This window comes from Cervus canadensis, chromosome 21, assembly GCF_019320065.1.
Source record: "Cervus canadensis isolate Bull #8, Minnesota chromosome 21, ASM1932006v1, whole genome shotgun sequence".
NCBI classification, from domain to species: domain Eukaryota; kingdom Metazoa; phylum Chordata; class Mammalia; order Artiodactyla; family Cervidae; genus Cervus; species Cervus canadensis.
The window spans coordinates 12,757,146-12,777,810 of record NC_057406.1 but is presented as its reverse complement, the minus strand read 5'-3'; the positions used below and the strand labels follow the sequence as shown (position 1 = coordinate 12,777,810).

The window sequence follows — 20,665 nt, the reverse complement described above, 5'->3', positions numbered from 1 at the left end:
CCTCTGCTGACCGGGGGCTCCAGGCTGGAACACCAGGCTCTGCGGGAACCCTGTCTTGAAGAGGGTTACAGTGTCCCAGAGGGAGGCCAGCCCAAGAGCCAGACTGGATGGGATGCATGTGCAGGTGGAGCAGCTGCCCGGGGCACCCACCATGCCCCTTGAACTGAACGCTGCCAGCCCTGAGTCTCTCTTGGGAGGATGGGCAGCCCTGGGCACACAGGGGTCTTGGCTCTGGAGAGGATCGGGGTGCAGCCAGGAGACGGGGTGCACAGTCTGAGCGCGCACCAGGATGGCGTCTAAGGGGACGTGAGCGCCCAGCTGTCGGGACCTGGGACCGGGACAGGAGCCGCAGGGTGTGACACAGGAGGGAGTCAGACCCTGCCCACCCACCTGGCAGAGGCAGTGACGGCTGGACAGTGTAGGTTTGCTGGGAGAAAGGTTTCACACTGCGGGAGACGAGAGAGGACACGTGAGCTCGGGGCAGCCTAGGAGCCTCAGTCAGGCCCCTGGGCTGTCTGTGATGCAGCCTGGGGGGTCGGGGACTCTGGCCTCCTGCTCCCTCAGGATTCTGACTGGCCCACGGAAGCAGCATGTCTGTTGGGCAAACCCATCACTCCCTCCCTCCCACTCAGGCCAGCCTCCTCCCCTCGGGGTCCCGAGCTCAGGCCCTGCCCCACCCAGGACAGACTGGGGCTTCAGCAAATGCCACCCAGGTGCCCCATCCATAAGCACAGGGCCACCCGGAAAGGCTGATTCCACCCTGTGACCCACCCACCCTGCGGCCGGGGTCAACAGAATGGTTCACTGGCTCAAGTGCAGCCCAGGGTGTAATCGGAAGCCATACTCACTCGTGGGACGTTCCGGCTTGGCCCGGCAGAGCTCCTTGCCAAAACTGAGGAGGTAAAAGCACAGGGTCAGCAGAGCCCCGTGGACATGGCCAGCATTGTGGAGTCAGACATGGCAGGGGCCTCAGAGCTGGAAGGGAGGCTGGAGCCTGGGCCTGGGGGCTGGGAAGGGTGTTAACACCCCTGCCTCCATCCAGGCAGTATGGCCTCCCAGAGAATGCATCCAGGAAGCCCAGCCCCTGGAACATCTTCCAGTGAGGGGCTCCCAGGAGCAGCCCCCAAACTTGCAGACACGGCTCCTCCCATCTCCTTCCTCAGAGATAAGTCCTCTGTGATGGTGCCAAGCATGGCCCCCAACAGTCCTGGAGCCAGGCATCCTGCTTAGGTCTGAGCACCCCCAAAGTCACGTGGGCACACCTCAAGTCCCGTCGTCCTATCTACTCAATGCCATGCTGGACTAGAGGCCTCTGGACACTGAAAAACGGCTAGACAAGAGGCTCCCCGGACTGCCCCTTGTTCTCGGGCCTGGGGTGGTGCATTAGTCCCAACAGCCAGGAAAAACCCTATACGGCCACACCCTGGGAAGGAGGGGCCTCTCTAGACTGTTCTTAGAGTGGCCGAGAGACCCGTTCTCAGGCCAAGAAGTTCACATTCAAGAGTTTGTTCTTGGACGTCAGCCTCCACCTGGGAGGAACACCTGAGGGGGAGGGGGGTGAGGCCAAGTGGGGGCAGGGTTACTGGGGACCAGCCAGTGCTGCCCCAAAGCCTGGGGCCTCAGCTGCCTCTTCTGCACGTGTGCGTGTCAAGCTGCTTCAGTTGCGTCCCACTCTTTACTATGAACTGTAGCCCGCCAGGCTCTTTGGTCCCTGGGATTCTCCAGGCAAGAATACTGGAGTGGGCTGCCATGCCCTCCTCCAGGGGATCTTCCCCCACCAGGGATCAAACCCAGGTCTCTCATGTCTCCTGCTTTGGCAGGTGGGTTCTTCACCACTAGCACCATCAGGAAACCAGGCCAACTCTGCAGAGCCCCCAGGCCACCCATCTGATGGCGTGGCTTCGCCCTGTGTCCCTGCCAAGGCCCCCAGAGGGAGGTTCCAACACCTGCACGGCCCTCGGTCCTTGGTCCCTCCTTCCCTGAGAAGACTCAGGTGAGGACTCTGGTGTGGCCAGCGCTGTGTCTCCTCAGAAGGGGGAGGAGGGAGAAGGACAGGGTGGTCCGGCCTCCGGCTGCAGGCAGCCCCACTTACCCCTGAGACCGCTGGGTAGCCTGGGCCCCGGGTGAGGGTCATTTTACTGTGGAAGGCTGCGGCGGAGATGATCTGGGCGGACGACATGGCAGCCATGCTCTGCAGGGCCTTGTCCTTAGCTGCCTGATCCTGGGGAGACATTGAGGGGGAGGCCTCAGCGCAAGCACCGTCCAGGCCAGCAGAGGACCCGGGACCAAGCTCCCGCTCCTGCAGGGCTGTGAACCTTCCCTGTGACTCTGAGTAAGTCACTGGGTGGCTCTGATCCCTTTCCTCATCTGTCAAAGGGGACACTTGTCCTGCCTGTTGCACTAGCGTTTAAAGAGACTTTGACCCACTCCCAGGCACATAGCCGGAGAAAAACATGATCCGAAAGGATCCATGCACCCCAGTGTTCATTGCAGCACTGTTTACAATAGCCAAGATGTGAAAGCAACCTAAATGTCCATCAACAGAGGAATGGATAAAGAGGATGTGGTACATATATGCAATGGAATACTACTCAGCCATTAAAAAGAATGAAATAATGCCATTTGTAACAACAATGGATGGACCTAGAGAGTATCATACTGAGTGAAGGCAGACAGAGGAGAAATATTGTATGACATCCCTTATGTGTGGAATCTAAAAAGAAATGATACAAGTGAACCTACTTACAAAACAGAAACAGACTCACAGAAAACAAGTTTACGGTTGCCAGGGGGAAGAGATAGTGAGGGAGTTTGGGATGGACAGGTACACACTGCTGTATTCAAAATGGATAACCAACAAGGACCTACTGTATAACCAGGGAACTCTGCTCACTGTTATGTGCCAGCCTGGATGGGAGGGGGATTTGGGAGAGAATGCATACACACATATGTAAGGCTGAGTCCCTTCCCTGTCCACCTAAAACTACTAGAACATTGTTAATCAGTTACACCCCAAGGCAAAATAAAAAGTTTAAAGTTCGAAAAAAAATAAAGAGACTTGGAAGGTCACCTGCCAGACCACAGCTCTCCTGTCTCCTAAGGGACACCTGCGAACAGAGGCCACCCAGGCCTCACTCACCTCCACACCAAGGGTGTCTGGGCCCCCACCTGGCTCACGGGAGAGGATGCAGGAATATGCCCAGAAGAGGTCATCTCCGGTCACATGGACAGTGATAAGGGCCAGTCTCCTGTGGTCCCCATCTCAGACCTGGCCTATGGGTGTCAACTATACCACGGGCACCCATGGCTCCTGCATCTTTAATGTCTCAGAATGTGGCTGTCTGTCCTCTCCAGTCCAAAGATCCCCCCAAAAAATGGGCTCACCCAGCACAGGCTCTGAATGAATCTGCAGTATCACCTGCTTATAAAAAATCCTTGTTAATACTTGTCTAAGCCAATGGTCCCATCCTGAGCTCCCCAACCCTGAAGGGCCTCTAAAGCAATAAGACAACATCTTGTATTTCAAAAAGTCCATATGGATCGGAAATAAGACCATACATACAGACAGTGGGCTGGTGCAGACAGCATTACGGGCCAAAACGTTGGGTTATGTCAACTTGGGAGCTGTGATTAGAAATCCCATATCTTTATGATGGACTATTTTTAAATGGGAAAAATACGTAGGCCCTTTATTTAATCACCAACTTGGTGACCCAAATCTGTCCCGAGCGATAAGCAAGTGGATTGCTGAGGGAGGGCCTCGCAGCTCACAGCTGGGTTTGCTGTGACTTCACTCGCCTGGTGGGTGGCATTACACCAAAGGTCCGAGTGGTGAGCCCGGCCTCCTGTGGGACACAGTGTGGAGCCAGGCGGCCTCTCAGGGACCCTTACGGTCACGGGGCACCAGACAGCCCCCGGAAAGTAAAGAACGCTGTCTCACTTTGGCTCTGAACATCACAGGACCCCTGTGAGGCTGGCAGGACTTGTCACACCCCCATTCTAAGATAAACTGAGGCTCAGAGAATTTAGGGGACCTGGGTGTTGACAGGGGTCATAGGATGGTCTGCCCTGTGAAGTGGGTCCAGGACAGGACATCCGTGACCTCTGACCTCTGCAGGCCCAGGGGCTGAGCAGACCAAGGAGGGGGAAGGTCAAGACCTGAGGGCACCCCATCTTCAGCACAGAGGGTGCAAGGGGCCACACTGAGCGGTGGGCACCCCAGCCCACTGTCCTTTGGGGGACAAACTTGGGCCCTGCTCTGACACGGTCTCTGCTAAACAAAGCATTAGGCTGCCTCTCTGCAAGGACTCTGGGGATCTCAGGAGCGTCACCTAGACTTGCTCCCTCCAGGACACAGATGGGGCGGCACCCCAGGAAGCCCACAGACCCCTGTTAACAATGGCAATGGGAGGCTGGATGGCTCCAACCCTGTGTCAATGACCTGTACTCCTTTCTGATAGCCGGCCTAACTGAACAGCCAGGGACCAGCAAGTGGGACAGGAATCGGGGGGAGTGGGGGGGTGACATCAGTGACCTGGTACTGAATTTTGAGGTCGGGGGGGACCTCAGACAGCACCTTGACTAACCCTGTCATTTATAGGTAAGGAAGCTGGCTGGAGCTTGAGGTGGATGACCCAGCCAAGTGCCCACGGGCAGAGCCAGGCCAGTGACCCAAAGATCTCCACCTGACCTTGCTGCCCATGGGGGAGTTTAACTGCACTGGGCCCCAGACCCCTTGGAGAATATGGTAAAATCCTCAGACCCAATTCTCCCCTAAGTGCATATGCAGGAAAATGTGCATATTTACTTAAAGGACCCGTGGCTCCCTTGAAGTCTGTCTGGCAGTCCACTGAGGCTGTTCCTGGCCCCTCATCAGAGCCTATGGACAGGGACAGGTTCAGTCCCTCCAGCACATGCGGGCCGTACAGCTGGGCCCCTCGGGAATCAACAGCTCCCCTCGACAGCTCTAAACAGAAGCCTGGACACTCCATTCTCCACCAGGTCCCCTGCTGGGCCCCAGGGAGTCACAAGCCGGCCAGAGAGCAGAGTGGGGAGCAAGTGGGCGCCGGGGCTGAGGGTGTCCGGGTACATGTACCAGCCTCAGAGGGAGGGACCAGCAGCTGCGGCCAGCCAGCTGTCCTGGGGGCAAAGGGGCGAGGGCTGGGCCACAGCCGTGGGGGGCAGGGACAGCTGGGCTGATGCAGGAGGAATGGAGCTGGGTGGGTAGCGGGGGCAGCCTCCTGCGGCCTCCCACCCACGCCTTCCAGGCTCCAGGGTCAGGGTCATGGGCCGCAGGCCCAGAGGGATCCTCTGTGGTCCTCTAGCCCAGGGGCTTTGAAACTGGCTTCTCGGATGCTTTCGGGTTCGAGAGTCATGGGGCCTGAGAGGGACATAGAGGAGGGGTCCCTAGACCGCTCCTCGCCAACTTAACTTTGACCACAGCAGCTCCTCTGACATCGTATCAGTGATAATTCAGTTAGGAAGAAAAACAAAAAGGCTTCCACTGCTTTAAAAAATGTACGTGGGGAGTTCCCTGGTCGTCCAGTGGTTGGGACTCTGCGCTTTCACTCTCGAGGGCCCAGGTTCCAATTGCTGGTCAGAGAGCTAAGATCCTACAAGCCGCACAGTATCATCAAAAAATTAAAATTAAAAAAAAATTCTTTTAATGTCCATGGATTTACTGGTCTGGTCTAAGGCCCAAATGCTGGCTCCTCCATGGGATCCAGAAGGGCTGAGTCCCGTGGGGAGGGGGCTCTCACCAGGGCTGGCCCCCTCAAGCATAGTCACCTGTCCAGGCCTGCAAGGTGGGGCTGATCCAGGAAGGGGCAGGAACCTCCAGTCCCAGAGAGCAGGGTGGAAAGAATTCCACCAGCCCCTCCTCCAGCATGGAACCCCACCCCCACCCCCAGCAGTACCTCCCAGGCCAGGCCACCCTGAGACAGTAAGGGGCTGAGGGGTCCTCAAGGAAAGGGGTCTGGAGGTCAATCCTGTTGCTCTAACCATGGATTTGGGGCGTGCACTGTCCCTCTGAGCTGGGGCGGGGGGGTGGGGGGGTGGCAGGGTGCAGAATGCACAGCAGGAGACTGGACTGTGCCTCCCAGGATGCTGAACCTGGCTGTTCACACACACACACACACACACACACACACACACACGGCTGCCAGTCAGTGGTCAGTGTCCTCTGCTGGATGGGGGAGACAGGTTACAGGCTGAACCCCACTTTCCTCAGCACCTTGAAGCCCACTGGCTCCACAGGCAGCCCCGAAACCCACGGGAAGACTTTTCCTCCTGGGAAAAGAGCCCAAACTGCCAGAGGCCAGCCTTCCCAAGTCCTGGGCCCTTGCTCCCTCCACCATCCCTGTCTTACCTTTAGCTTGGCCTGGATCTCACGGGCTTTTCGCCGAGCCAGCACCTGGATATGGCTGGACACCTGAGGCAGGAAAAGGGACTCCTGTTCCTGCCTTCTCCCCGAAGGCTGCTCCCCATGGGGCTCCCCCTGGCCCTCCACCCACCACAGTCTCCCATCCACATCACAGACTGAATGAATGAATGAAAGATCCATCACTGATGGGCCCTCGGTTCTGCCCTCCCAGCTAAACAGAAGTGGGATCCTCCTGCTGGCCAGGAGGAGCAGGGAAGTTGTCTCTCTCCTCCCAGCAACAGTGGCGGGGTCCCCAGGAAACTGACTGCAGGGGACATACCCAGTGGAGGACCCCTCCCGAGCTGGCCCCCAGAGCCCACACCTGGTCCCGCAGAGGGCCAGACCCACCCTGGGAGCCTCCGTTGGTGCCAGAGCACCCGCCCCAGGGCCCACCTGCTTCCTGGTGCGGGTCTTTCCTGTCCGGAGCTTGATGTAGCGGGCGATCAGCTCGTTCCGACCTGCAGAGACACAGCAGCCCCTCAGTGGGAGGGCCCGAGGGACCCCAGCCCTCACCTCTGCACACCTGCCCAGCACTCGGGGTGATGATTCTGCAGACCCCTGCCCCCCCCCCACCCTCCTTAGATCCCAGGGGTCTCCCAGCAGCAGGAGGGAGCCAAGGCCTCGCTGGGGGCTGGTAACCTGAGGACAAGGTGACAGGGCCATGGGGCTCCGGCTGGCGGGCACACAGCTTGGAACCCCTCTGCCGGAGCCTCCCCCCACTGCAGCCTGGCAGCCACCTCTGCTCACGCCTCCCCTGGGGCCTCCCTGCCTTGGCCCTGGCTCTGGACAGCTCCCTCGGTCCCCACCACCTCCATGAAAGAGCAGGACCGGACAGGGTGTCTGTCCTGTCTGTGAGCAGCAGAGGGCACGTGGGAAGCAAGGAGCGTCTCTGGAGGGGAACCTGCGGCCCTGATCCATACACAGCTCCACGGCTCCCGCTAGACCGTCACCAGGTCACACGAGTGCTCACTGCCGGCCCAGGCTCCTAGAGGAGATGCTGCAAGACCCCACGTCCTCCCTGGTCATAAATGAGATCAGGACGAGGGCTCCCTGCCTTCCAGGAGCTCAACACTTGTGTGGCCACATGACAGCCCAGTGCCTGCATCCAACAGGGGCCACGCTGCATGCTCAGAGGACAAGGCACCAGATCAGGCTGGGTGGCCAGGTGAGCCTTGAGCTGCACTGACCACTGGTAGGATTAGACCATAAAGAAGGGCACTGGGGGAGTCGGAGGGTGAGAGGGTTTGCGCGGGAGTGATGACCTCCTTTCTCCACCTGTGGGCACAGTCGCCAGCCAGCCCGGTCCTCTGGGCCTGGCTGAGCCAGGAGGCCTGCGGGGGGTGAGAAGCTGCTGATGCAGGGGGGCAGCGAAACAAGCGGGCTGCCCGCCACCTGGGTGGTAACCAGGGCTCCCGGCCAAGGCCACGCGGGCCCCCCAGCTGACCTCTCCCCACTGCCAATGCTGAATCAAGAGCCGCCCTCAGGAGGTCTCATCTGCCAGGAAGACACGCTGGCCTGGGAGCACAAGACTGTCTGTGTCAGGGAAGGAGTGGGAGGCCTGGACCTTGGGGACACTGCCTCTGGGCTGGTCTCTCTAAGCCCATGGTCCAGCACCACGGCCCTTCTCAAAGCTTCCCAGGGAAAGGTATTCCACAGGCGGTCCAATGGACGCGTGACAGTCCTACTCCATGTCTAACCAGAGGCAGTCATGCTGAGGCTGTGAACAGCAGGGAAGTGGTCACGGGCTGGGAGCTGAGGAGACAGCCTGCAACCCGGCAGCTCCACAGATGAGCTCTGGGGGGCTCATCACTCACTTCCCTCTGGACCCTCACACGGCCTCCTTTTCTAAAACCTGGGCCCTGACGGCCATAGACTCGTCATTCAAACATGTCCAGATTGTACAGACAGGAATAGACCTGAACTCTGGCTCGACCACAGCTCTCTGGGGCTCAGTCTCCCTTCCTGTTAATTAAACAAGCTCCAGGCCCACGAGAGGAGTCCACTGTCAACAGTTCAGGGACAGAGGGTGGACGGGGTGGAGGTTCCTGGAGCCCCGAGGCTGAGCACACTGCCAGTGGGCATGGTGTCAGCAGTGGGGGAGGTGATGGGGACCCTTTGGTCACCATCCAAGATCCAGTTCTGCTGCTCCAGCCCAGCCCTCATAAGGGCAGCAGCCCATCACCTCTGTATCTGTCTTTTCCCACTAGATTCTTAGCATCACAGAGGAGGGGACCACACCTCCCTTCAGGTCTGCATCCCCAGACCTGGCATTTCTGTGTCGAATGAAAGAACAAGTCTGCCAGCAAAATCTGATGACTCTGTTTTCAAACTAGGTTGGAATCCAGCCCCTTTTCCCCCCTACCACCACCACCACCACATTTCAAGCTACCACCTTCCCTGGCTGGATTCCCTACTCTGAGTCCATTCTCTACACAGCAGCCACTGTGATGCTATTAAAACCCAAACCCCCTCCAAGGGCTCCCACCTGCCTGCCTTGAAAGTGTCCAAACCCCTACAACAGCCCAGAGGCTCCCACAGGATCTGTCCACCTGCCCCCAGCTCAGTACCTCCTCACCCGCACGACCAGCCTTTGAGGCTCTGAGCTTTTGCTGGACGTGCCAAGCCTTCCCACCTCAGGGTCTTTGTATGTCCTGTCCTCTGCTCAGAGACCCTCGAGGCCCACTCCCTCACCTTCACATCCCAAGGGCACCTTTGGCTCAGCTGCCACTATGGGGGGACATGTTCCCTAAACACCCCACGGAGAGCTGAGGTCACCCCCCAAGCCCCCCAACTGCCCATCTACCCCCGACTCCCAACAGGAGGAAATGTCCTGTTTACACCTAAAACTAAGAAAAGTGCTGCACAGAGAAGGCGCTCAGTAAATGCTTGCTAAATGAATGATCCGATATTGGTCACATCTTCTGTGGGAAAAGTGTGTGAATTAAATTTTAAGTGCAAATAGGGGACTTTCCCGGTAGTCCAGTGCTTTAGACTTCTCCCACCAATGCAGGAGGGTGTGGGTTTGATCCCTGGTCAGGGGAGCTAAGATCCCACATGCCTCACAGGCAAAAAAACACACCTAAAGGAGAAGCAACATTGTAACAAATTCAATAAGACTTTAAAAAACAGATCCAATCCAAAAAAAATCTTTTTTATGGCTGATACACCTTGTTGGAAGGTAGAAACCAACACAACACCATAAAGCAATTATCCTCCAATTAAAAATAAAATAAATAAATAGAAAAAATAATTAAAGAAGAAAAAAATATGCAGATAATCTTCCACTTTCGATGAGTCTGGCATTGTTCTCAAAGCGGTCTCCTAGCCTCGGCTCATTTGAGCTTCTCAGGACAGATGCAAATCCAGATTTGGGTGGGCCTAAAGCATCTGAAAACTGTGAGGCTCTCTTTGAGAAGAGGAAATTAGAAATACAAACATAGAATTAGGTTCAGATCTTCTGGAGGTAAGGGTGGGCTCATTCTCTTGATGGTGGTCACGGCTCCATAGGTGGACACATGGTCAAACCTACCAAACTGTCCACTTCAAATATGTGTCGTTTATTGCACATCAATCAGGTTTCAACAAAGTTATTTTAAAATTTTAATTAAAACTAAAAAGTTTCGGAAATTCCCATGGTTAGGACTCCGTGCTTTCACTGCTAGCTGTCGTTGTTCAGTCGCTCAGTGGTGTTCGGCTCTTTGTGACCCCATGGACTGCAGCACGCCAGGCTTCCCTGTCCTTCTCTGTCTCCCTGAGTTTGCTCAAACTCAGGTCCATTGAGTCGGTGATGTCATCCAACCACCTCAACCTCTGTCGCCCCAGTCGCCTCTCACCTTCAATCTCTCCCGGCATCAGGGACTTTTCCAATAAGTTGACTCTTCACTGTTAGGGCCCAGGTTCAACCCCTGGTCGGGGAATTAAGATCTTGCAAGCCACACAGTGCGGCCAAATAAATACAAGGAATTTTAAACATAAACAGACAAATTAAAAGTTTAGGAACTTGGAAGGGGCCCTGAAGCGTGAACCTCACTGACTTCACCGGAAAGGCATCTGCCCCACAGCAGCGCAGGCAGATGGAGCATCTCACCCAGGTGGGCACCAGAGGATGCAGCGTTAACGCCTGGGTTTGAGTCCTGGCTCAGCCACTTGGAAGCGGCTCAGGGCCTGGCAGAGAAGGTGCTCCGACCGCGGGAGGTCCGCTCCCAGCCGGGGAGGGCCTCCTGGCCTGGACATGGTGGCACATCCGTCACTGTTGTGTGTGCTCAGTCATGTCCGACTCTTTGCGACCCCAAGGACTGCAGCCCACCAGGCTCCTCTGTCCATGGGACTTCCCAAGCAAGAATACTGGAGTGGGTTGCCATGTCCTCCTCCAGGGAAATCTTCCCAACCCAGAGATAGAACTTGGGTCTCCTGCATTGGCAGGAGGATCCTCTCCCACTGCATCACTTGGGAAGCCCTGTTTACAGCAGCCAGGAGGCCCCTGCCCACCCCTGGCTGAGACTGTTTCTCCCCACATCACAGAGACCCCCCAGGTCCTGAAGACAGAGCCCTACCCAGCTCTAGAACCACCTGTGTCTCTGCTACAGGGTCCAGGAGCTCTGCCTCCAGACAGGCCTCCCGGGCCTGGGCACAAGGCCAGCAGTAGGGCCAGAGGAGCCAGACCCAGGGGTCCAAGGCTGGCTCGGCTGTCTTTGCACTTTTCAAGCTGTGCTTCTCTTCTTCTGGGGAGATTCGCCCTCCTCTCCCTGGCCAGCCCCTCTCAGACCGTACCCCAGCCAGGCTGCTTGTGCTGGTCAGCAGTGGAGGATCCCGGGGTGGCAGAGGAGCCCTGGGCGTCTCTGGGTGTCTGGAGCCGAGGGGAACAAGCAGCGTCCTTCCTGCACCTGGAGGTCCTCCTGAGGTCAACCCAGCCATTCTACTGCCTCCAGACCGGCTGGCATCTGATCCAGACTTTATACAGACAGAGGTAACCGCTGTAGTTTCCTTCACTCTTATGATAATAGTAACAATAATGAACTTTTGTGGAGCAAACAGGCAACGGTACAAATACAGAGTGAAGACGGTAACTGCTCTATGTGTGTTCACACCTTTGCCCTCCTGTGGTAGCTGTTCTATCATTTCCATTCCATCCACGAGGAGATCGACATGCAGAGAGGTTTATAAGCTTGTTCACATCAGAGGTCAGCAAGTGATAAAGATTCAAATCCAGGCAGTCTGGTTCTCTCTTGTCTCTCTTTCTTTTTTTTCTTTTGGCCACACCATGCATGTGAGATCTTAGTTCCCTGACCAGGGATTGAACCTGCATCCACTACATTAGGAGCAGGGAGTCCTATTCACTGGACCACACAGCTTAGTCCCTAGAGCCTATCTCTTAACATCTAACATAAGAGTGAGAGGACTGACCAGGTGGCCCCAGGGGTGCTATGTAGCCTAAGGGAGAAGAAACTAAGGCGGCAGAGAGGGGACGTGATTTATTCAGTCATGTGGTTTACTACTGACCCAGGGCCATGAAACATCCGTTTTCTAAGGCCACACCCAGGGCTTCACAATGGCTCCTCTTCCCCACAGATGGTCTGGGAGTTTCCCCGAAACCATTCTGCTCCACCTCTCTGGACCAGCTCCCCCACCACCACCCCAGGCCTCTGCGTGAAGTCCTTAGTGATGTCTTACTGTCCCTTGCCCGGACCCTGCCCTGGTCCTGCAGGGACAGCCAACTATTTGGACCAAGAGCCCGCCCCCCAGCTTTCACTCCTGGACAGTGGCCCCCAGAGGCGTGGGAGCCAACGTGCCTGAGGTTATGAGGATGCCAGGAGGACCCCGGAGCCTGGGCAGCAGCAGAGAGAGATAAGAGAATGTGCAGAGACGCAAAGCCACAATGAAGGCAGGGGAGAAAAGCAAGGCAGAGGGAAGCTAGTAGGAAATCCAGATGAGCCAGTGGGAAGACAAGAGACTTGCACCCTCTCCCAGCTCTGCCACCAGCTGCAAACCCCCTCCGGGGGCTGAGATCACAGACTAGGGCAGCAGGAGGCCAGCTTGGACCAAGTGGAGGCCAGCTGGGCAGCTGGGCATTGCAGTCTGGCAGGTGGCCTTGGCCAACCCCAGAGAGAGTCTGGGTGGGGCTGGAAAGGACACCCCACCAGAAGGTGGCCCATGTGTCAGAGAACATATGTCCAAAGCCCCCACCCAGCTCACACCCATGACCCTACCCTCCATGGGTGAGGAAGGCCTTAGGGATTGACCCTCGGGCTGAAGGTGGGGCGCTCCCAATGCAGGGGCCACACCAAGTGACCACCACCTACTCTGAAGGCCACACCGGAGTCACATGAGTTCTGCCAGTCATCCCAGGCTCCCCCTGTCACACATGAGCCACACATGAACCTTTATCCCATCTGCAAATCCTATCTGGGACAGGCCTCTTGTGTGTCTCATCCCCTCCCTGTACCAGCCCTGCCCCTGGGCCATAAACATGTTCAAAGTTTCTGCCTATTAAGGAGGGTTGAAAAGACAACTGTTTTTGCTAATATTGGTAATACAGTCCTGTTAGAACCAGTTTTCTAGTCAAAGCTATGGTTTTTCCAGTAGTCATGCATGGATGTGAGAGTTGAACCATAAAGAAGGCTGAGCGCCGAAGAATTGATACTTTTGAACTGTGGTGCTGGAGAAGACTCTTGAGAGTCCCTTGAACAGCGAGGAGATCAAATCAGTCAGTCATAAAGGAAATCAGTCCTGAGTATGCACTGGAAGGACTGATGCTGAAGCTGAAACTCCAATACTTATGCCACCTGATGCGAAGAACTGGCTCACTGGAAAAGACCCTCATGCCGGGAAAGACTGAGGGTGGGAGAAGGGGATGACAGAGAATGAGATGGTTGGATGGCATCGCTGACTTGATGGACATGAATTTGAGCAAGCTCTGGGAGTGGGTGATGGACAGGGAAGCCTGGCATGCTGCAGTCCACGGGGTGGCAAAGAGTCGGACACGACTGAGCGACTGAACTGAACTGAGAGCTAGTTTTCAAAGTTGAAAAGGGCATGAGCTTTCCCTTTGAAGCAAAGGGAGATATTCAGCAGAGTCCTCACAGGGAGGGAGCTCTTTAGAGGAGCTGACATTTCACCCTTGCAGGGGGTGGCTGCGGAGGAGGCCAGCCCCTCCCCCCGGCCAAGCACATGGCCTGGCCTGGGGGCCTCTCTGGCCAGGGCTCAACTGAAGCCATAAACACCTGCAGCTGGAGGAGAAGGCTATTTGTGGAGAAGACACTTTTGACATCCGAGCTGTCACCACCATTGTCCCTGGAGGGCTCTGGGACTTCTGGTGAAATCCAACCCCATCTTCAAGGCCACCGCCCAGGTGGGCATGCCCACTCCCGCCTCCAGGCTTGGGGCACAGGCTATGTGGCTCCCTGGGCTCAAGTCATTTGAGCTCCTCAAGCGCAGGGAAGAGGTCCCCCCCGAGCGCTGCAGCCCACGCTGCTCACTGGGCACTTCTCAGCCCAGCAGTGACACCAAAGACCATGCCTTCTTTCAACAAGGGCGTGAAAAGGTGCTCAACATCGCCTAACCTTAGGGAAATGCAAACGAAACCATGAGATACCACCTCACACCCACTAGAATGGCTATTGGGGAAAAACGGAAAATAAGTATTGCCAAGGATGTGAAGAAATTAAAACACTTGTGCGTTGCTGGTAGAATGTAAACTGATGCAGCCACTGTGGGAGATAGTCTGGTAGCTCCTCAGAAAGTTAAACAGAATCAGCATACGATCCAGCAATTCCATCTCTAGGTGCACACCCCAAATAACTGAAAGTGGGGTCTTAAAGAGCTATCTATACACCCATGTTCACAGCAGCACTATTCACAATATCCGGAAGGTAGAAATAGCCACATATAAATTAATAGCTTAAATGGATCTATAAGATGTGGTCCAGCCATACAATGGAATTCAATGGAATTATTCAGCAATTTGAAAAAAAAAAAAACACAGTTCTGATCCCGGCTGCAATGTGGATGAACCTTGAAGGTACTGTCCTGAGAGAAATAATTGAGACCCAGAAGGGCAAGGACTGTCTGATTCCACTACTGCGATGTACCCAAAATGTTGTTGCTATTGTTTAATCACTAGGTCCTGTCCAACTCTTTGCAACTCCACAGACAGGCTTCCCTGTCCTTCTTTATCTCTCAGAGTTTGCTCAAACTCATGTCCATTGAGTCAGTGATGCCATCCAACCATCTTCTCTGTCACCCCCTTCTCCTCCTGCCCTCAGCCTTTCCCAGCATCAGGGTCTTTTTTAATGAGTCGGCTCTTTGCATCAGGCGGCGAAAGTATTGGAGCTTCAGCTTCAGCATCAGTCCTTCCAATGAATATTCAGGGTTGGTTTCCTTTAGGATTGACTAGTTTGATGTCTTTGCTGTTCAAGGGGCTCTCAAGAATCTTCTCCAGCACCACAGTTTGAAAGCATCAATTCTTCAGCACTCAACTTTCTTTATGGTCCAACACTCACATCCATACCTGACTACTGGAAAAACCATAGCTTTGACTATGCAGATCTTGGTTGGCAAAGTGATAGCTCTGCTTTTTAATATACTGCCTAGGTTTGTCATAGCTGTACCCAGAATAGGCAAATTCATAAAGACAGAAAATAGATTAGAGGCCATCAGGGTCTGGGGGGAGGGAGGAATGGGAGTTACTTTTTAACGGGTACAGTTTCTCTTGGGAAGAAGGAAGAAGTTCTGGAGATGTCCATGGGGACGGTTGCCTGACACTGTGAATGTACTTAATGCCACTGAGCTTCTGCACATGAAAAGGGTCAGAATGGTACATTTTAAGTTCTGTGTATTTTCCCACAATAAAATATATGATGAGTTGGCTGTTCACATGAGTAATGTGAGTATATGTGTCATATTTGAGCAATAAAATGAAAATATATGAGTAATAAATAAAACCAGCCCCCTCCAAAGGCAGTATTATTACTCTCCCCATTTCTCAAATGGGGAAACTGAAGCTGAGAAGAGGTAAACAACATGCCCGAGGCCACACTAGCCCCTGGACAGAGTGGATGTGGGCAGAGGTGCCCATCATCAAGCCTCCAGAAACAGGAGGCCAGAGACCCAGGCCGGATGAGGGAGACACACAGCACAGGGCAGTGGAGGGTTCAAGGACCACAAGGAAGCGGGCAGAAGTCAACCGAGGCTTCCTGACCCGTGCCGTCCCTGCAGTGACCAGAGCCCCACCCAGGTCCAGCCTATGTTCTGCCTCTTACTAGCTAGTGATTCACCTCTGATGAGGGCTCCCCAGGTGGCGCTAGTGGTAAAGAACCCGCCTGCCAATGCACGAGACGTACGAGACGCAGTTTCATCCCTGAGTGGGTAAGATGCCCTGGAGGAGGGCATGGCCACCCACTCCAGTATTCTTGCCTGGAGAATCCCATGGACAGAGGAGCCTGGTGGGCTACGGTCCATAGAGTCTCAAAGAATCGGACACAACTAAAGCAACTTAGCATGCATGCATCTCAGATGGGCCCTGATCACAGTGCTTTGCCCAGATCCCCAGGGGAACTCCCAAACCCACACAGCTAATCTCCACCTCTGGGCCAAGGATCACTCCCTTCCGCTCTCCTCCACCCAGCCAAGCTCCACTTCCTCCCAGAAAGCTCCCAAGGTAAGCCAGCCCCTGGCTGACTCCTGTACCCAACATGAGTGCCATCCATTTTCTTTAAAAAGATGTTCCTCCTGCATCTCCCTCAACCATGAAGCTGGAGAGAACAGAGACCATGGCCCCAGCCCGGCCTGGTCTTGGATAAGAGGCAGGTGCTGGATAAGAACCACCCAACGGCTAACAGGCCACGAGGCACCCAGAGAGACCCGGGAGAAAGGGGACGGGGGGAGGGCGGACACTTGGGAGATTCAGAGCAGCGTCCAAGAAGGCGAGGGGCCCGGCAGGCAGAGAGGAGGAAGGACAGGAGCAAGACAGCAGCTGGAGGGAGAGTGAGGCTGCTGAGGCCAGACTCACCTCCCGCCACCTGCCCATGGGGCCAAAGCCAGGCTGGGCAAGGAGGTCAGAGTGACCAGCAGCGCCAGGGTGAGGGTCACACCATGACGGGGCAAAAGCAAAGGCTGCCGTGAGCCGGGGAAGGGGAGCCCCAGCCCGGGGGGAGGCTCGGCGTAGACAGGTCCCTGCACCCGACTGTCACCTGCACGTCTGTCTGACCCTGATCGGTGGCTCTGCTCTGGGTGTGCGTGGGCTGGGCTGGGGGCAGACCTGAACCCCCATCCTCAGTATCCAGGTCTCGGATACTCTTCTGGGCAGTTTGCTCTTCCTGCCTGAGAAGCCAGCTGCCCACCTGGAAGCCAGGTTGAGACCTCTGGATGCAGGGTCGGGGGTTAGGCAGGGAGGGGAGGAGCCCTCCAGGGTGCCCAGGGCTCAGGTTGGGCGGGGGCGCAGAGGGTGGCAAGTGTGGGTCCGGGAGCCAAAGAGGGTGGTGAGCAGCCTGAGGTCTGAGTCAGCTTGGCGGCAGGTCCCTCTCCCCCTCCCCCTGGCCCTGGGGCCCATCCCACGCCCAGGCCTGAGCTCAGAGTTATATATACCCCCCAGCTGGGCCACTCACTTGGGCAGAGAGCCCCGTCCACTCGCTGGTGAGGCCCCGCCTTGGCTCAGCCCCCGTGCCTGTAAGAGGAGAAGGGGAGTTGGGAGAAGCCAGCGTCTGGGCCCCGGGCAGGATGTGTACCCGAGGAGGACAGGTGCTGTGGGGGCTGGGTCGGTCACCAGACTCTGCGGGGAGCGGGGGAGGCCCCCCCCGTCCGGTCCCCCTGCCCAGAGCCTGATCCACCTGAGCCGGGGCCAAGCGGGAGCTGAACTGGCTTCAAAGAGCTCACCAGGGCCACTTGGGGTGATAGGGAGTGCTGAACAACCCCCCACCCCAGCCCCCACTTACTACCTGAGCGACTCTGGGACTCAGCCTCTCTGAGCTTCTCTCTCTGTGTCTACAGAGGCTGTAACCCCTCCCTACTCACCCCTCCCCCTGCAAAGATGGTCACTGTGAAGCTCTGGCCTCCTTGGCCCCTCTCCTCCCTTCCTCCTCCTGGGTGATCCCCCCACCCTCAGCCCCCCTCTATCTCTGGGCACACGGGAAGGAGGGCCACAAAGGACACCAGCAAGGCCAGCACCATGGGCCAGATGCTGTCTTCATCTCGCTTCCCCTGCCCGTCGGCTCCCCTCCTGCCAAGGAGAATTCCACCCCCGGGCCTGCTGAAAGTGCACCTGCCTTTCCCAAACCCTGCCTCAGTCGTATCGCCAGGGGACTAAGCTCAAGTCTCCCAACCCCGATATCTCTTTAGTGAATACAGATAGAAATAGCCACCCATAACGACTGTCCGTCTGGTCAAGGCTATGGTTTTCCCAGTAGTCATGTATGGATGTGAGAGTTGGACCATAAAGAAAGCTGAGCGCCGAAGAACTGATGCTTTTGAACTGTGGTGTTGGAGAAGACTCTTGACAGTCCCTTGGATTGCAAGGAGATCCAACCAGTCCATCTCCTAAAGGAGATCCAACCAGTCCATCCTAACGACTCTTGACAGTCCCTTGGACTGCAAGGAGATCCAACCAGTCCATCCGGCCCTCCAATGAAGGACTGATGTTGAAGCTGAAACTCCAATATTTTGGCCACCTAATGTGAAGAACTAACTTATTTGAAAAGACTCTGACGCTGGGAAAGATTGAGGGCAGGAGGAGAAGGGGACGACAGAGGATGAGATGGTTGGATGGCATCACCGACTCAATGGGCATGGGATTGGGTGGACTCTGGGAGTCGGTGGTCGACAGGGAGGCCTGGCGTGCTGCGGTTCATAGGGTCACAAAGAGTCGGACTCGACGGAGTGACTGAACTGAACTGAACAACTGAGAAAACTGAAGCGTTCACCCAAACATCCATCAACTGAGTCAACAGCTATGCACCACAGGGTCCATTCATATGACGGAACGTGGCTCAGTCTTCAAAAGGAAGGCAGTTCTGACACCTGCTACGTACAACATGGAGGAACCTCAAGGACACGATGGTCACTGCAACAAGCCAGGCAGAGGAAGACAAGCACTGTGTGATCCCACTTAGGTGAGGTCCCTAGAGGAGTCACAGCCATTGAGATAGAAAGTGGATGGCGGGTACCAGGGGCCGGGGTTGGGGCGGGGCGGGGGGGGTGGGTAGGTAGTGTTTAAGGAGGGCAGAGTTTCAGTTTGGGAGGATGAGAAAATTCTAGAGACAGATGGTGGGGATGGTCACACAATCGTGTGAATGTACTTAATGCCACTGATCTGCGCACTGAAAAATGGTTAAAACGGTCAAGTTCATGTTCCGTTTTATTTACCACCCCACGCAAAGGCATAGCTGGTCCACAGCGGCCCTCAAACACTGTCCACTGGCTCTCCACGGTTTGCAACCCCTTGGGGTCTTCCCCACACAGCAGTGACCTCAGCTTCCTCCCCACGCTGAGCACCTCTGCCCACCTGTGTTCGCCAGGCCCTCTGTCCCTTGAAAGCAGGAAGATGAATACTGCCAGGTCCCCAGTAAGCCATCACAGTCCCACCAGGGACCTGCCAGCTCTCCAGCCACCCACCTGCTCCTCCCTGCATGCCCTGCCCTCTTCTCACCCTCACCCCTCAGCTCGTGACCACCTGAGCAGTGGGAAGCACCCCGGATACCAGAGACCCTTCCTCCCCAGCTCCACGGGCAAAGCCTCCAAGAAGCAGCCCCACCCAGATCCACGGATGCTCCATGCACAGTGCTGCCTCCTCCTTGAAGCTTCCGCAGGGACCAGAAGTAAGAAGCAGCTACTAGAGCAGGGGTCAGGCAGGGCAGCCTGGGGGCTGACCCAGGACCTGAATAGAGCCACAGCAGAGGGGCTGGTAAGGAGGGATGAGCAGCTTTAACTGATGACCGAGGAACAGACCCGGGGTCCAGAAAGGACCTTGCTTCCCCAGCAAGCAGGGGAGAAGGAGTCCTTTGCCCTCACAGGGGAGGTGAAGGAGAAGGATAAAGGAGGCGGGGCTATGTGGGTCCGTGACACCCCGGGCCAGTGAGTAAGAGGCTTTGGGCTTGGTCAGTTGAATTGAGTTGAACAGTCTCTCCCCAGCATTCATGTCCACCCAGCACCTCAGCACCTGACCTCATCAAGAAGCAGGGTCTTGACAGACATAATTAGTTAAGATGAGGGCATATTGAATATAGGGCTTCCCTGGGGGCTCAGTGGTAAAGAATCCATTTGCCAATGCAGGAGACACGGAAGATGCAGGTTTGATCCCTGGGTCAGGAAGATCCCCTGGAGGAGGAGATGGCAACCCACTCCAGTGTTCTTGCCTGGGAAATCCCGGACAGAGGAGTCTGGCGGGCTACAGTCCATGGGGTCATATAGAGTCAGACACAACTGGGCACATATTGGATTAAGGTGGGCCCCCAAAGACTGGTGTCCTGATAAGAGGAGGACACACAGAGACTCAGAGAGGACAGCCATGTGACAACAGGGTCAGAGACGGTAGTGATGTGGCCACAAGCCAAGGACACCAGGGCTGCCAGCTGCCACCAGAAGCCAGGAGGGAGGCATGGAACACATCCAACCCCATGGACCCCTTGAGTTCAGACTTTTGGCCTCCTGACTCTGCAGAGGATACATTTCTTTGTCTAAGGCACCCCTTAAATTTGTGGCAATTTCTTACAGCAGGCCTAGGAGATGAGTTGGGTTAGCCCCCAAGGGCCCCTCACAACTGATAAAGCATCTACCCTGGGGGAGAAGCATCTGGCTTGGAGCCATCTCTTTGAGAGCAGAGGGCGACCCAGGGAGCAGCCCCCTGAAGCACCTCATTTCCTAGGAATCATAGCACGGGAGCTGGAAGGCTTCTGTCAGTCACAGAGACTCCCCTCGCCTGCCCAAGACCCATGTCTCAAACTGGGTGTCCTGGGGGACTTTCCAATGGCTGAGCTGAGCCTCCCAACAGCTGTTACTGTTCACTTTACTTCCTCAAAGCCTTCCTTCAAGGCTATGGTTTTTCCAGTAGTCATGCATGGATGTGAGAGTTGGACCATAAACAAAGCTGAGCGCCGAAGAATTGATGCTTTTGAACTGTGGTGTTGGAAAAGACTCTTGAGAGTCCCTTGGACTGCAAGGAGAGCCAACCTAAAGGAAATCAGTCCTGAATAATCATTGGAAGGACTGATGCTGAAGCTGAAACTCCAATACTTTGGCCACCTGATGCGAAGAACT

At 55.8% G+C, this 20,665-nt stretch overlaps 1 protein-coding gene across 5 annotated transcripts in view; it reads right to left on the bottom strand.

Moving 5' to 3' along the window:
- Positions 1-20,665, bottom strand: part of TEAD4 (TEA domain transcription factor 4) — a 60,435-nt gene that overhangs the window by 9,850 nt on the left and 29,920 nt on the right. For 3 of the 5 annotated variants that reach the window (XM_043440352.1, XM_043440354.1, XM_043440353.1), the window contains 5 exons: positions 6,815-6,879; positions 6,368-6,430; positions 2,093-2,221; positions 849-892; positions 391-446 (listed from right to left, as the gene is read on the bottom strand). In XM_043440352.1, coding sequence (XP_043296287.1) covers positions 391-446; positions 849-892; positions 2,093-2,221; positions 6,368-6,430; positions 6,815-6,879 — 357 coding nt within the window. The remainder of the gene's footprint in view (positions 1-390; positions 447-848; positions 893-2,092; positions 2,222-6,367; positions 6,431-6,814; positions 6,880-20,665) is intronic. The other 2 variants (XM_043440355.1, XM_043440356.1) reach the window with 1 other exon arrangement.